At 37.7% G+C, this 15016-nt stretch overlaps 1 protein-coding gene across 1 annotated transcript in view; it reads right to left on the bottom strand.

Annotated features, from left to right (window-relative positions):
- Nucleotides 1–15016, bottom strand: part of PRDM16 (PR/SET domain 16) — a 431201-nt gene that overhangs the window by 202482 nt on the left and 213703 nt on the right. Inside the window, exon 4 of the mRNA XM_065421282.1 lies at nucleotides 12097–12147. Coding sequence (XP_065277354.1) covers nucleotides 12097–12147 — 51 coding nt within the window. The remainder of the gene's footprint in view (nucleotides 1–12096; nucleotides 12148–15016) is intronic.

The following is a 15016-nucleotide window of genomic DNA, read 5'->3' as shown; positions in this document are numbered from 1 at the left end:
GGAATAACACAGGCATGGTTCCAGCACTATATTATAAAACATGCTTTTATGACTTATTCTGGAAAAAAAAAATCTTGCTAACTGGCTAAGAAGAAATTGATCACTTACATTAAGAATATTAGCTACCAAAAAATTGTCATAATAGTTATTATTATTAGTAGAGATGGGAACAAGCAAAAGCACAGCTGAACTTCTCAGAAAACAGGTAGTGTTTTATCAGTGTAAACATTTATACACCCCTGGTCATCGTCATCATATTTGAACTCCTCCCAATATTTAAGGATTTATCCTCGCAATATTCCCATGAAGAGGGCAAGTGTTATTCATATTTGAAAGATGTGTAAACTGATTCATAGGATATCTTATTCGACTTGTCCAGTGTAATAGTGGAAGTCAAAATGGCAGACCCAGAAATAAAACCAAGAAGTTCTCAGTCATTCCTGACTATAACTATGAGAAAGGAAGAAAATTCGCCAAAGGTTTTAATAAAAAAAATCAGTCATGCAAGAGAATGACCAATGGAAGGCAAGCTTTAGTTCTTTTAAGCAAAGACAAATAATTGCAGAAAAACATTGTACAAAGTTATTCCATTGATTAATTTTGACATTAAATTTTCAAGGAAACAGGCCTCATACTATAACTAAAGAACCATGAAGTCGATTTTGGTGCACTAACATCTATGTTCGTTTCTGGAATTTCCACTCCAATCTCCCTATAATAGAAGTTGAGTGGAATTAATTTTCTCCTGGATCATGTTGGCTGGGTTCTGAACCAAGAAATAGTCTATTGGAAATTCAGAAACGGTGTCCAGTAACTCAGGATTTCTATTTAATTCCTCTAGGCCTGAGGAAACAGGCTATGAAACAACACTCTGGAAGTATTCTAACAGGGGATGTGAATACCTGTCTCCAAAGTAGTAATTAACAAGGAAAACTGTTCAGTCACAGGCTAACATCCCTCTATTTCAGGCCAGCATTCATTGATTTAGATGGAGTATGCTGCAATCAACTAAGTCAGTATGAGAGCAGTGTTGCCTCAAAATGAACCAGGATTTTTTAATTCCAGTAGCTGGTGGGGCACTTGTCTAAATAAAATTGAGCAGAAGCCGGAGAGCTGGTCCTGGAGCATGGGAAGCTTCCTTTCCCCACAGATATTCTCAGTATCTACTCCACCGGCTTCTGCACTAAGTATATCCACAGTAAAATCTAGAGGTACAAAAATGAACATCTCTTTCCTTTCCTTCCTCTCCCACACAAGAGCTTCTCTCAGGATTATATACTTGTACTTCACAGAAGGTCTGAATTGTTTTAATATGTAGAATGAGTCATGAACATCAAATAATCAGCAGTCATGGTAGCATGCCCTCACTGACTATCTTCCTCACTTCTTTTGGTCATTCATACTAGCCATTTTAAATTACATACAACTCCAACATGTGCACAGGGGATTTTGGTTGCTGTTCCAAGGTCCCTAGGGCCAAGATTTGTTAAAAATAGGTGTTTACAGTTAGGATTCTAAGTTCACATGTAGGAACCTTAGTAAATGGTCTGAGATTTTCAAGAGTGTAGAGCACTCCTGATATCAATGGGTATTCTGTACTTCTGAACACAAAACAGAGTTTTTTGCACTATGGCAAATTCGGCCAATTAGTGTCTAAATAAATATTTAGGAGCTGGATTTTATGCTCCTATTTTTGAAAATGTTGTCCTTCCTGCATCTGTTAAGCGAAGGTCCTATAATGTGCAAATGGCTCTAAGTTTGTCAAGTCCATCCAGAATTCAAGCCTCTTCAGATAGCCCTGGTGGACAACAGCACTCTGGTGGAGAGAAAAATACTGCAACAGCAGCAAATGTACATGAAGGAGATTGATAACACTCACTCTCCCTGACTCAAGCTGCCCCAAGTCTAATCAGGGACTTTTCAATGTGTAACTTCTATCTAAGAGGAGAAGAATTCCAGCATAAATTACACAATTCATAACTGAAGGCGGAAGGATGAAGTTCACATTCTATTTTTTCCACTATCTTATCTTTAGGGTTGTGTGGTACACTGCTAGGAAGAAGGTGCTGTTAATACAAGAAAGCTAAAAACAAAGCCAAGGTGATAGAGATTAATGTACCTTAGAATCTTCTGATTATCAGAGGACAGTCAAACTTCACTGACCCTTTATTGGTGATATATTAAAACTCCGAACGTTATCATGTGACCTTTTGTCCTTGTCTCTGTATCTACAGAGCTGTGTGGGACTGTACAAGGTTCTAGAGGGTCTGAAGAGTTAACGTTGTGCGCGTAGCCATTAAGCTGGTGTGCGACATCTCACATTTGAAGTCCAACATTATTTGTAGTCTCTCAACTCCTGATTGGTCTGGGTTATTCAGATATCAAACGCTCAGACAGAGAGAAAAACAATTAAAGTACCATGTCTGAATCCTACCTTGTTGTTCACATATATAGCTCATAGACCTCTTGGAAAGCCATAATACAATTACAGATTATAGCAGTGGTTCTCAACCAGGGGTGCATGTACCCCTGGGGGTGCAGAGAGGTCTTCCGGGGCGGGGGGTACTTCAATTTATCTAGATCAGTGTTTCTCAACCCAGGGGGGAGCGGGATGGGTTTGGAGGGGTCACAAATGCAGGGCCAGTGTTAGAGGATGGCAAGCAGGGCAATTGCCTTGGGCCCCGGGCGGCCCCACAAATCTAATTTCCATATTTCAGACTCCTGAAAGGGGTACAGTAGTCTGGAAAGGTTGAGAGCCACTGGATTATAGGATTTTATCCCAGATTCTCTATTTCTTTTCACTGTCATTCTTGGGAACGCCCGACTCAAATGGGAATGAATGATGTTTGCTAAATGTCTCAGTTGCCTCTCTACAGAGACCTGGCTTTTTCCATACTAAGTGCTGATTTCGTCTTTCCTAGAGAAGGAGGTGGCAGAGGTGAACCAGAAGCCTGAGCAGAACCACTTGTAGCTCTGTATTAGTGTGGTCTCTGAACACTTAGTTAATTAGAAAACGTTTGCAAAGTACTCTGAAAGTTAAAAATACAACGTAAATGCTAAATATTATTCTTAGAGAGTCAAAGTAAAGCTTATGATGAGTGACGCTTGAATATTTTCTGACAGAACATTTTTTCCATTGGAAAATTCAGATTCTACAAAATCAAGAGGTTTGGTGGGAACATATGAATGTTGTCAAATATTTTGACAGGAAGTTTTTGAAATGTTTCATTTTGATGCTTTACAAAATATTCTGAGATTTCCACTTTTCATCCCAGTTCAGCCTGAAATGAAATGTTCAAATTCAGGAATTCCATTTTTGGCCCAGCTCTACTTAAGATACTATGTTTTATAGAAATTGTATAGCCTTCTGTTTCTGTTCATCTATATCATGATTCTGGAAATCAAGGAGTTCATGAAATGGAGTGAAAAGAAATAGTTATTTTGAATTACAATTAATATTCATTAAGATATAGGGCCAAATTTTCCATTAGTCTCAAATCAGCCTCTAGCTTTGTGCTTGAAAGCTTTTGTCTGCAACCATTTGTGCATGCAGCTACCATGTCTGGTTGCACAAAGAGCAAATGTCTTGTGCAAAATAAATCAGATTATTTCAGCACATGCTTTATAGGCAGAAGTTCTCCATGTCGAAAGAAAGCAGTCATCTGAGAGGCAACATCAAAATATATTGTGTGCCTGAACTAGGCACAGGACTCAAGTGACGTATTGGTTGTTCTGTCCCTCCTACACACATTTCTGGCCCAAAAACCCCCTAAAAGGAGCATTTTTTCCCTCCTAAGGTTAAGTGTCTCGGAAAAGTATAGGTCATCGGTATCTAGATCATTACTATGACACTTTAGGTCTTGTTTCGTTTTTGTTTGTGCAGTGCTGCCAGGCGCTAATTCACACTTTTCCAATTGCTCTCTCTCTTTTCTCCCCCCCTCCCAACCCCTCATATCCCCCTTCTCCCTCCTATTATTGTCTAGGCTTTTTAGCAGGAGAGGTCTAATAGGCCTCCTAGCTTATACATATTCTTCACTCTAATAGCGCTGCACATTTTAATTAACTGAATATTGCAGGCACCTGAAGATTACAGATTTTATTACTACCACCATCTGGCTTCTATAATGTATGTAATATATACAATAAATCCTGCGTCCAAACAATTCTGCAAAGAAATTTGTCCTACTCAGTGTAATCTATTCTTACAGCACTAATATATATATATATGTTGCATCTAAATAATTGGTGGCAACACACACACACATATACCCCTCTTTCCTAGACTAGAGTATTAGTTACAGTCTTCTCAGTTTTCCCAATCCATCTCATCTATGGCTCTGAATTTAGATCTAATACTGCCACATCCATCCTCTGTGTGCAGAGAGGAATTACAGGGTGGGTTGGGGGCAGGAATGGTTGGGTTAGTTTTGTTTTTTGGGGTTTTTTACCTTTTAAGTTAATGTACAGTTTTGAAGTCCCAGAGGCTATCGTTCCGAAATTTGTGATGTTTTGTCTGCTTTGGTGATTTAAGGTTTGTCAGAAAATGTCAGAAAGGCCATGAGGCCAAGGGCTTCCTGATGACTGAGGATTTTCTTTCACATGACCTTCCTGAAGTTGATTTTGGGCTCCAGACAGTGCTGCCTTCAGCTCTGACGGGGGCCGGCTGGCAGCAGATTCATGAGGATCTCTAGGGCATTCTGGCATTTTTAAACTAACTGGAGGCTGTAATACCTCCTAATCATCCAGAATATTATTTCACAAGTAATCATCTTGAAGGCAGTACATAAACTCCAGACTTTTATTTTATTTTGCAGCTAATTCCCTTACGACAAACAGCATACTTTCAAGTGTATTTAAACAATTAAAAACACATCTTGATTTAAATGAACAAATGCATAAGCTGAGCAAGTGTTTTGGATTTCACAGATGGCATTCTATTTGGTTCTTTTGACAGAGACATCCATAAATGCACACATACAGGTGAATGTAACATGGATAAGAAATGGTTAAATAGCAAATATATATTTCTGAATAATTTTATTAGTAAAAGTGCTGAGTTCCCTCACTATGCCATGCAGGTTCATATTATTTAGGCAGCTGCCAGGTATTCATCAAATTGTTTGAGAGTCCTATAAATAAATTATTATTCTATTGAAAAGTCACATCAGAAAGTGTTATTCATTCCCCCTCCTCTTTAAAAAGCTTCAGTCATCCAATGAGGGATCAGAAACAATACCAGGTGATTTAGTTGGCCAACCACACAGCATGAACTGATATGAGCAAATAATCAATGCAAACACTTTGTGAATAACACGGAGGCTGAAAATTATTTGATCAAACTATTCTGTGAATACTTACAAATAGACCAGAAGAAATCACACAGTAGTCAAAAAAGGGCTGTAATGAATAGCTTGGCCGGCTTTAGTTGTCATCATTTTTGCCTTAGTGAGATGTGACTGCCTCAGTGCTGGCAAAGGACTGTTTGTAGTGTTGTTTTTTTAAACTAAGTAGCCAATAGAGGTGAACTAAGACTGGAATAATTTAACTTTCAGGGCAGCGATATAAGGGGACACAGATTCATATCAATCAGTTTTTCGATTTTGACATATGGGCCACCTCTCTTTCACCCCACCACAAAAAATTAAGTACCCATTTCTGCTATTGAACTCAGGTTTCCTCAAAGTCAGAGCATTTCTGTTTGAAGAAAGCTGAGAATCCAGGTAGGCAAGGTGACCTCCCATAGCTGTCAACCCCTGAAGTAAATACACATTTTTATCTTAAACAGATATCATTGTAATACAGATGCATGTCAGTTAGAACAATGTGTATAAATAACTCAGTAATACAGTTTAGGCACTTTCCCCTGAGATACATTGTTCACTTAGACATGAAAATATAACAGTGGGCTATAAATTAGTGTGAAAAGAATTAATTAGCTTCATTGCATTCTGGATTAATCTGATGGCTGTGCTGATTTAATGGAGACTCCGCTAGAGTGGATGGTGAAAAAAATCAACTTCATTTACAAAAGTCACATTTATAATGAAATAAGGAAGTCTTCACCCTGTCTATGCTTTGCATTAACTCACAAGCAGAGGCTGTGGTAATGTACCATCAATCACCCTTATCATCCACAGTATTGACAATATTGAAAATTGAAACTGTTGCAAAGGTGCCGAGTTCACATGTTCTTGCGTTGCATGGGGTTAGAGTTCACTTGAGCGTACTGGAGACGGAGATATGGATAGAGAAATCTTAACAATTGTGGGTCTTCTTAACTTGACCTGATTTATACATTTAACGACCAAAATAAAAAAGCCTCTTCACAGAAATATTTCTCTCTCTCTCTGACTCATCTTCCCTGCTTTTTGCCCCCTTTAGCCCTGTTACAGCACTAATCAGACAATTGAATCAGAGAAATTAAATCTACAGCATTAGTAGTTCAAAGTTATTTGACCAACACTTGGTTTTCTGACTTTTCTGTAGCTGCTTTACACCATTTTTACTTTCCATGCTTCATTTCAGCAAAATCAAGGATGCAAACTTCTTAGTACTTAGTTTCCATGGAAACCTAAGCTGACCTCAACATTATTGTTCTCAAGAGGGAACTGACTTTACTATATGTTCATTCACTGAATTAATGGACTCCTGGTTCTTTTATTAGCAGCCCTCTAACAATGGAAAGAGAGAAATGTTGTAAAAAAGACTCTCAGACAACTGTTCCCTCCTTTGTCCAGGGCTTATTGGAATGACGCAAGTCTATTCAAGAAAAGATTATAAAAATCAACTCAAAGCTGCCTCTGTTTGTGGCAGCTAAACATACTTCTATTTCATAAAGATATAACCTATAAAACGAGCAAATTAAAGTTCTTAAGAAACAGCACCTCTAAGGCAGAGATCATGTTGAAACTGGATTTTAGATATGACCAATGTATATTGCTATTCACTCCAATATAGTTTTGCAAAACATCATCAAGGTCTGGTTTCAGGCACCTCATAGAATTGGCTTTGAACTATTGCTAGATTAATGCTTTTTATGAATAGATAGAGATAAAAACACTAGCTAAATACAAACACAGAGACAGATAGTATCACAATTTAGAAATAATTACATTTATTCTCTGGTCTGCACGCTCTCCATAACCACTGCAAGGACCTTTCTAACAGATCCCACTTATCCTAAACGTATGCAGTTAGTGGATCAATTAGCGGAACTGTAAATTAAAACAAATGTCACTACAATTTCGGGATTTTTTGACAGTTTCAGGGAATCCGCTCTTCACTTTCTGTGTGTGTGTGTGTGTGTGTGTGTGTGTGTGTGTGTGTGTGTGTGTGTGTGTAAAATAAATAAATAAAAATGTGGTGATAAAGTGTTCCGTACAGTACAGTAGACTAATGTGAAATGCTGTGAATCCATGAACATTAAACAGTTCAAGTTAAAATCTTTAAGTCACTCTCTCAGTGAGTATCTAATATTATGATAGACCCTGCTTAGGCCTCAGGCTGTATGGCCTAGCTAGTAATTGCTCCACAAAAGACAGTTAACAGTTCCCCTGCTCTTCCCTAACTACCTTCCTGACTGCTTATTGAAGTCTGATTTCTTATTCCTCTGGGTCATCATTCATCAGCCCTAGAGATCCCACTGGGAGAGACTGACGAGACCTTTCCATATCCCTTGTTACCAGGGGCCATTTCTGATGGCCCAGGCTATAGAAAATGTCTTCACAGCAACCCAGTGGGACAAGCTCTGCTTATAATACCCAAATAATCATTTCACAAATTATCATAATTATCAATCAATCATCCAGTTTGAACAATGTGTTTTTGAAGTATCAGATGGTTTTTGTGACCTGTAGCGTTTTGTACACAATAATAAACCTAGAGAGATTTATAGGTCTATCCTGGTTCACATTTGCAGCAATGAAACTAAGTTAATTTTTAATTTAAAAAGCCCACTACTGACAACTTTCCACTTATATAGCGCACGTTGTGCCATAGAACACTTTCTAGATGGTCAAGGTTTCCAAAGCTAAGGCAGTTTGAGTTTTCTCTAAACAATGTTCAAGACTATCAGTTACTTACTTTGGAAAAAAGGGTTACTTTCAGATTATATTTTCTTTCCATCTGTACTGTATTAACAGCTTCTTACATTTTGCAATATAAAATAAAGTGAGTCAAAAAAGCACAAAAGAAAAGGTGAGTTTTTATTATTATATATATATAATATATAATATATATAATAATAAAAAACTCACCTTTTCTTATATATATAAGAATATATATATATATAAAAAATATATATATAAAAATAAAAAAAAATACCAGATTGAATCTAACTCTTTTAAAGCTGATGGTATCTCCCTCTCTGTGTAGTACAGTCTTGTTAATGGATAAATTCAAGCTCTCCAGAAAGTCAAAGAATAAATTTTAAACCTTTTGCCAAATGTCTATCCTATTGGATTTTGATAAGATGGCTATTGAGCTTTAATAATGTCTTCTATCCATTTTCAGCTGGCCCTTAACATGTCTCTTTATTTGTCCCTAAAGCCTCTTCAGCGATGCCTTTTTATTACAAGTCTCTCAGCTTGCTCTCAAGGGAGACAGGGTCTACAAGAGTGATAGATAGATAACTCTATAGATTATCTCCCACAGATGTTTTCTCTCCAGTAGCCCCTTAGGCTATTCCCTCTAAGTAAACAGAGACTAAATAGAGAGTCTACTGAAGAGAGAAGTCCCTGAGGTCTCTTGTCACCACAGTTAGAAAAACAGTCCATCCAGAAGAGGTTGGTTGGGAGCCCTATACCCTGAGCCTCTCTCAGCATGATTCTCAAATGTTCATCCAAAGTGACTTTTAGAGCAAAGTTAAATACAAGTAGCATTACTCATCAGAAATAAAAGCATCATGCAATGGACATTGGCATCATTTCCTAGCTGAACAGGGAGTATTATCTTTCATGTCCCTCCCGAAGTCAAATCAAAATGATAATGATATAAAGCTGATCTTTAGATGTATTGTCTGCAGTGGGAAAGCTTGGAAAATGCAGATAAAAAGCACATGAGCTGCCCTTTAAGAAAAATAAAATAGAGGGCAGCAGATTTAATCAGGGAAGATGTTCTTGAAAATGTGTATGGGAATCTGTGAAAATATCTATATCTATGCACATAAAAATGTGTGTGCGCGGCGTGAACCTACCTGCAGGCATATATGCAGTGTACTACAGAAATGTGAATTTTACCTGATTCTCTTTAAGCAAATACTTCAACCTCCAGAAAAATAACCCAAACCATGTATTAGCACAATGCAATCAAAGCTAACAATATGCAAATATACAAAAATGTTTGGCAGTTCACTTTGGCTAGAATGCACATGCTTAGAAGTTTGAATTATTCTGTGAACTATATGAATCTCTAGATTTCACAAAACTGGGCTAGAAACCTCATGGGAAAAGGTCCTCTTATTAGATTCCTGGGACTTCCTGCTTCCTGTGAGGGCAGTATCACCACCAAAATCAGCCTTCTAGTGTTAGTATGACACTTCTGCTTCTAGCAGCTACCGAACCCAGACATGTGGAGGCCATAATATTGTGAAAAAGTTATTTGAACCTTATAAGAAACAGTTTGAGTTAATTTTATATTTTACCCCAAGCTAAATGGAAGCCTTTATTTATTATACAATAAAGTAGTGTCCTCTAAATAAAGTTCTTGAGCATTTCACTAACAGTTTATTAATGGAAAAGGACTGATAGAAAGTAGAACATTTCCTCCAGTTGGTAATTTAACCAGGAAAAATTATGTTGAGGGTTTAAACTAAACAAACTTCACGTGTCTCCAACTATACTTCAGTTCTGTCAGTCTTCCCTCCACGCTTTCCCTGTTTTCAGGTCTTCCCTCTCTTCCACGTCTTTCTCTCTCACGCCCTATTTATGTTCCCTGCTATTGCCCCCTTCAGAACCTTTGATGCAACAGCCACTTAACTGACTCATTTCCAAACAATGGGACCACTGCTTGGTTCTGACTTCCCTTGTTTCCAGCCTGGACTGGCCCACTCACTACATTCACGTCTGTCTTGGTGGCTGTATGGGGAGTGAGCCACATTCCTGTCCTCCAGCATGCCTCAAAAGGAAGAGGATTAAACGGAAATCAAACCCCAGAAAATTGTGTATCCCATTGAGTATGGCAATTTAATGATTCAGCAAGTCTGGGAACTGAAATGTTCCCCTAGTGGCTTCTTGCACTGTCAGAGTGAAATGTAGATAAAGCAAAGATTACTCTTATAAAAAATTAAGCCACACAGCCCTGTCCTGATTCTGCAAAAATCATACAGGATTATTTTTCATTCATTATTTTTTCCTCCCCTCCTGTCTGAAAAACTGTCCAGCAATGGTCCTTTCACAAGCCATTAAGTTTAGACTTGAACTCTTTACCTTACTGCTTTGACCTTTTTTACCCTGGCTGTAAAACCCTACTGCCCATCCTCCAGTAAATTTATCACCTCATAAACTCCCACTAGTGCTTCTCCACAATGCATTTAGAAGAAAAAGTCACAGTGGCAGTCCCTCTGTCAAATATCATAATTGTCCAGTGTTACATTTGGAGTAAGAGAATTTTGAAGCTGCAGGAAAGCTTTTGGGAAGGGGGAAATAAATATTGTCATCTTTTACTTCGTAACAAAAACAGTACAACTGAACTGGATTTTTTTTTGTACATCTGAAGATGTCTGTTTAATGTCTCCTCCTACTCTTCCTTTGTTCAAAAGACTTCTTTTTAGGTTGAATGTGGATTTGTGATATTGTAATTAAAGACTACCAGATAGAAGTAGCTGAGCAGTCCCTGGGCCATGGAGAATTTACTTCCATCTTTGTGATAAGTGGGTTATGATAATAAGAACCTGCCACCTTGTCACCATGTCTGCTCAGACAAAAGGATCCCACTGAGGCACAGACGAACATGAAATGAGTTATGGAGATCAACAAGGTAAAAAGTTCAGCAATATTGCTATAGGTCCTCTTGCAAGGTCAATGGATGGTCAAAAGACATTTCAGAGAGGAAAGCTTAGCTTCCAAAATAAAAGCTTATTTTGCTCAACGTAGTGTGAATAGAATGGTCCATACTGGACATAGATGTGTCTAAATATCTGTTCTAAAACTAACTCCGGAGCCTGACAAGTATTAGATTTCACTATGTTTGGCAGAACTGAACAAGTGTTTTCTTTTAACTTTCGGAGCTAAGAAATGGTATTTAAGATGGCCTAAATGGGTGGAAAAAATGGCAGTTGTTGCAGTTTTCCAACTTCAAATATTTGACACTTTTGAATCTCATATGTGTCTATTTCTAATAAGACAATAACATGTGAAAGGAATTAAAGCCAACTCATGACTCAAACAAGGATAAGCTACCCCTCTTATGGGCATCTAGGTAGGCTATAATCAAATGCGACTTGCTATGCTTTACCTTATAATACCGTTAACCAAAGATACAGTACCAGTGGAAAGAATGTTATTTTTATGTTATTTAAAATAATCCTGACCAAAACACTAGACAGGCTACTGACACATGTACTTTATGGGGTTGTCAAACAGTTCCAATATAGACATTTATAGAAATTATAATATAGCTAAAATACACTTGAAACCAGATTTTCTCTGGAAATATAGTTTAAGATGTCACAAACTGAGGAAAAGCTTGGTAATACATAAGACTAGTTAAATTCTGTTATTTTATTCATGCATACCAGATCCCTTTGATTTCAAATAAACATCATATGGTGAACTGACTTCTACTTAGAAGTAAGGACAAACATTTCACTGGAAAATGGGGTTTCCAGGTTTGAACAGCTATTGCCTAGGCTAGAACTGTAACAAGGATTCCTTTTACAAAGTATTAGATCCACAAATCACACATAAAAGTACCCCCAAATAAAACTAGGGGTACAATCCTGCACTCATAGAAATGGAAAACAAGCTCTGAAAGCCTTTTTCATGTATTTTGATACCTACATTTATTACACATTCATATGCAAATGAAATGGAAAACTATCAAGATAATTACAAAGCCAAGTAATGAACACAACTTGGATAAGATTAAATCTTTTCCTACCTTTTTTATACAGCCCTCTTGGGATGCCACCGCAGGATCAGTCAGTACTTGCTGTAAAATAATAAAAACAAAAATAAGTCAATCTGCAATGAAAAAAGAATGTTATTAGGTACAGTATAAAGGCCAGAATCCCCAAATGCAGCAAACCTGTGTAGAAATTTTCAAAGTTGGATACAATACTTACACCAGTACTACTACTACGAAAATACACTGCACTGGACCTGAGCAGTCACTTTATTCTGGGATGTTTGCCATAGAATTAAATTAGTCTAAAATTGGTAAGTGGTTAAGACTGCTGCTTCAGGCCCCAATACTGCAAAGCACTTAAGTACATGCTTAAATCCCATTGAAGTCAATAACTATGCAGGGTAATATTAGCATAAATTCCACTTCTTGGGGGCATATTTGGCTAGTGCTAAGGGTTTAGTGGTTTCTAGCTAGCTGTGGGGTTCTCAATCCTGTTTTTAAATAATATGTAACATTTAATATAAACAATGATATTAAAATCTATAATAATAAATATAACAAAATATAACAGATTAAAAAGTGACAAAATAAAGGTGGAATGCCATAAATACTATTTTGTTCCTATATTTTTATCCAGTACAATAATTTACTTCATTGTAAGACTTTTTCAAAATAGTCTGGCCTCTTAAATGGATGGCTTAATAAGAAAGACAGGTTCACCAATGGGATGTCCCAGTTCAGAGCATTCCACTCAAGTAACAGCGTGCATTTATAAAACACTTTCCATACCAAAGAATCTCAAAATACTTTATGTTCGTCGAAGTATACCATCCCTACTGATATTACTAATTATCATTATTCTAGAGCAGATAGAAATTTTGCACGTTTTTCCTCACAAAAATATCTCACTGAAGCACTGAAAATTTTCAACTGTTCTAGTTAATATTTCTTTAGATTTGATACACACACATACAAAAAAAGTCACAAAAAGCATCCAGCCTAGAGTACAGGCAGAGAAGATGGAATGCAGTGGAAAATCCAGAGGTGGTGATGCAGTCATTTCTGGAGTAGATGCCAGGTAATCACCAGCACTCAATATGCTGCACAGCAGCACAATTCTGTCTAAAAATTCAGTTAGATGTAAAGAAATAATGCATTGGAAAATAATTAAGCTAAGTCTGCGGAAGATCCTAATATATCTGCTAGAGAAATCCTCACACACTTAAGATGCTAACATTGGAGAGAGAAGAAATAAAGCACAGTGGTCTCAATGCATTGGTGCTGGAACTACGGATAGTGGGGGTGCTACCACTCCCACTGCCTTGAAGTAGTAATACCAAAGACATGGTTTCCATCATCAGCACCCCCGCTATAAAAATCGTTCCAGCACTTCAGAGAATTAGATTGGCATGCACACCATTAACGATGGCTTCCCTTGGTTCAGCAGCACAGGCTTGGTGATGGGTATGGTATGGATTTGGAGGAATGAGCTATTGGAGATCTCTTTCAGGTGAGATCCAACATCAGGGTTTTCCAACCCACTTGTGTTCATTAAAGACCTTATGGCATTTTTTTAACAGTAGGTGTTGTCCTAACTCCAGAGAATTGGCCAGATTCTGGTTTGAATTATTCAGATTCTACCTATTTAAATTCTTCCAGCACTTGCATACGGTATTCTCCACGTCCTCCCCCGGGCAGCTGTGTAGTGCTGCGGTGTGCGGTAAGAGAACTGCCCCATGATTCTGCCTCAGAGTGACTGCACTTCAGTGATGGTGCAAGTTAGATATAGGCAAGCAGGCAGATGGGCAGGTTAAGTACTTAAATTCTATAAAATGCTGTAAAGATCCATCAGGGTAGGCACGCTAAAGGCTTGAGCCAGTACTCTAGCTCCAATTCAACATAGCATTTAAGAAATTCCATTGATTTTGATGGGACTACTCACACATTTAAAGTAGAGCATCTGCTTAAGTGCTTGTGTGGGGCTGGAGTTCTCAACACCTTGCAGGATTACACCCTAAATGCAATGTCACAGAGCATTCTGGCTGTCAACTGGAGCAGCAAGACAGTACAAAAAACTGAGATGGAAATTAAGGTTATCAAAATGAGAAACGTTACACATTTTAAAGAAATTTTTCCATTTTTAAAATAACAAAACAGACCCTCAATTGGTGTAAATTCACTTGGCTCTGATAGCTAATTTACATCAATTATTATTATTAATGTATGTCAATTTACACCAGGTGAGGGCCTGAAGTTAGTGGGCCTCTGTGACCCAGGGCAGGTGAGACTGACCCATTTACTGAACTAAAAAATGTTGGCAAATGTTTCTGAGCTCAGCTGTAACAACAGCATGTCATATTTTAAATATTTAGAATTCTAACTCATTCTATATTTTACATAACTTTTAATAGATACTGAAATTGTGGTTTGGAAAATAGCTAAAAGCAAACAAGAGCGAAAGGTGAACACTAGAGCAATATTTAAAAAAAAATGTGAAGAGAAACCAGCGGCACGATATGCTGAAAGTTAAATAGTTTAACATGCACCGTTACAAGTAGATTACACTGAGCTGCTTTTGGAACAACCTGATCTTCAAAGGTGCTAAGTAAGCCCTCGCTGCTCCCACTAACTTCACTGGGAAGCCGTGGTCCTCAGTGCCCTTTGAGAATCAGGCCACTAAACTCTCTATACTCTAGTGTGATCCTCTGTATGACAGTTTAAATACACCCATCATATGAGCCTTAATTTGTTTGTGAAACACTGACACGCTCAGATGAAAGTTGCTCAACAGTAAATCCTAGCTATTATATGCAAAGTATCATAAAATATTGTTGTTTGTAAATGTTGGAGCAACGTTCTCGACCCATTCAGAGGGCATACTGCACTGGTTTTACTTGACCATAAATGCTCAGAAAAAAGTGAGAACTAAGTGCAAGTTGGGATGTGCTCTAGT

The sequence above is a fragment of the Emys orbicularis genome, chromosome 22, assembly GCF_028017835.1.
Source record: "Emys orbicularis isolate rEmyOrb1 chromosome 22, rEmyOrb1.hap1, whole genome shotgun sequence".
Taxonomy (NCBI): domain Eukaryota; kingdom Metazoa; phylum Chordata; order Testudines; family Emydidae; genus Emys; species Emys orbicularis.
This window is presented reverse-complemented; position numbering and strand designations above follow the sequence as displayed.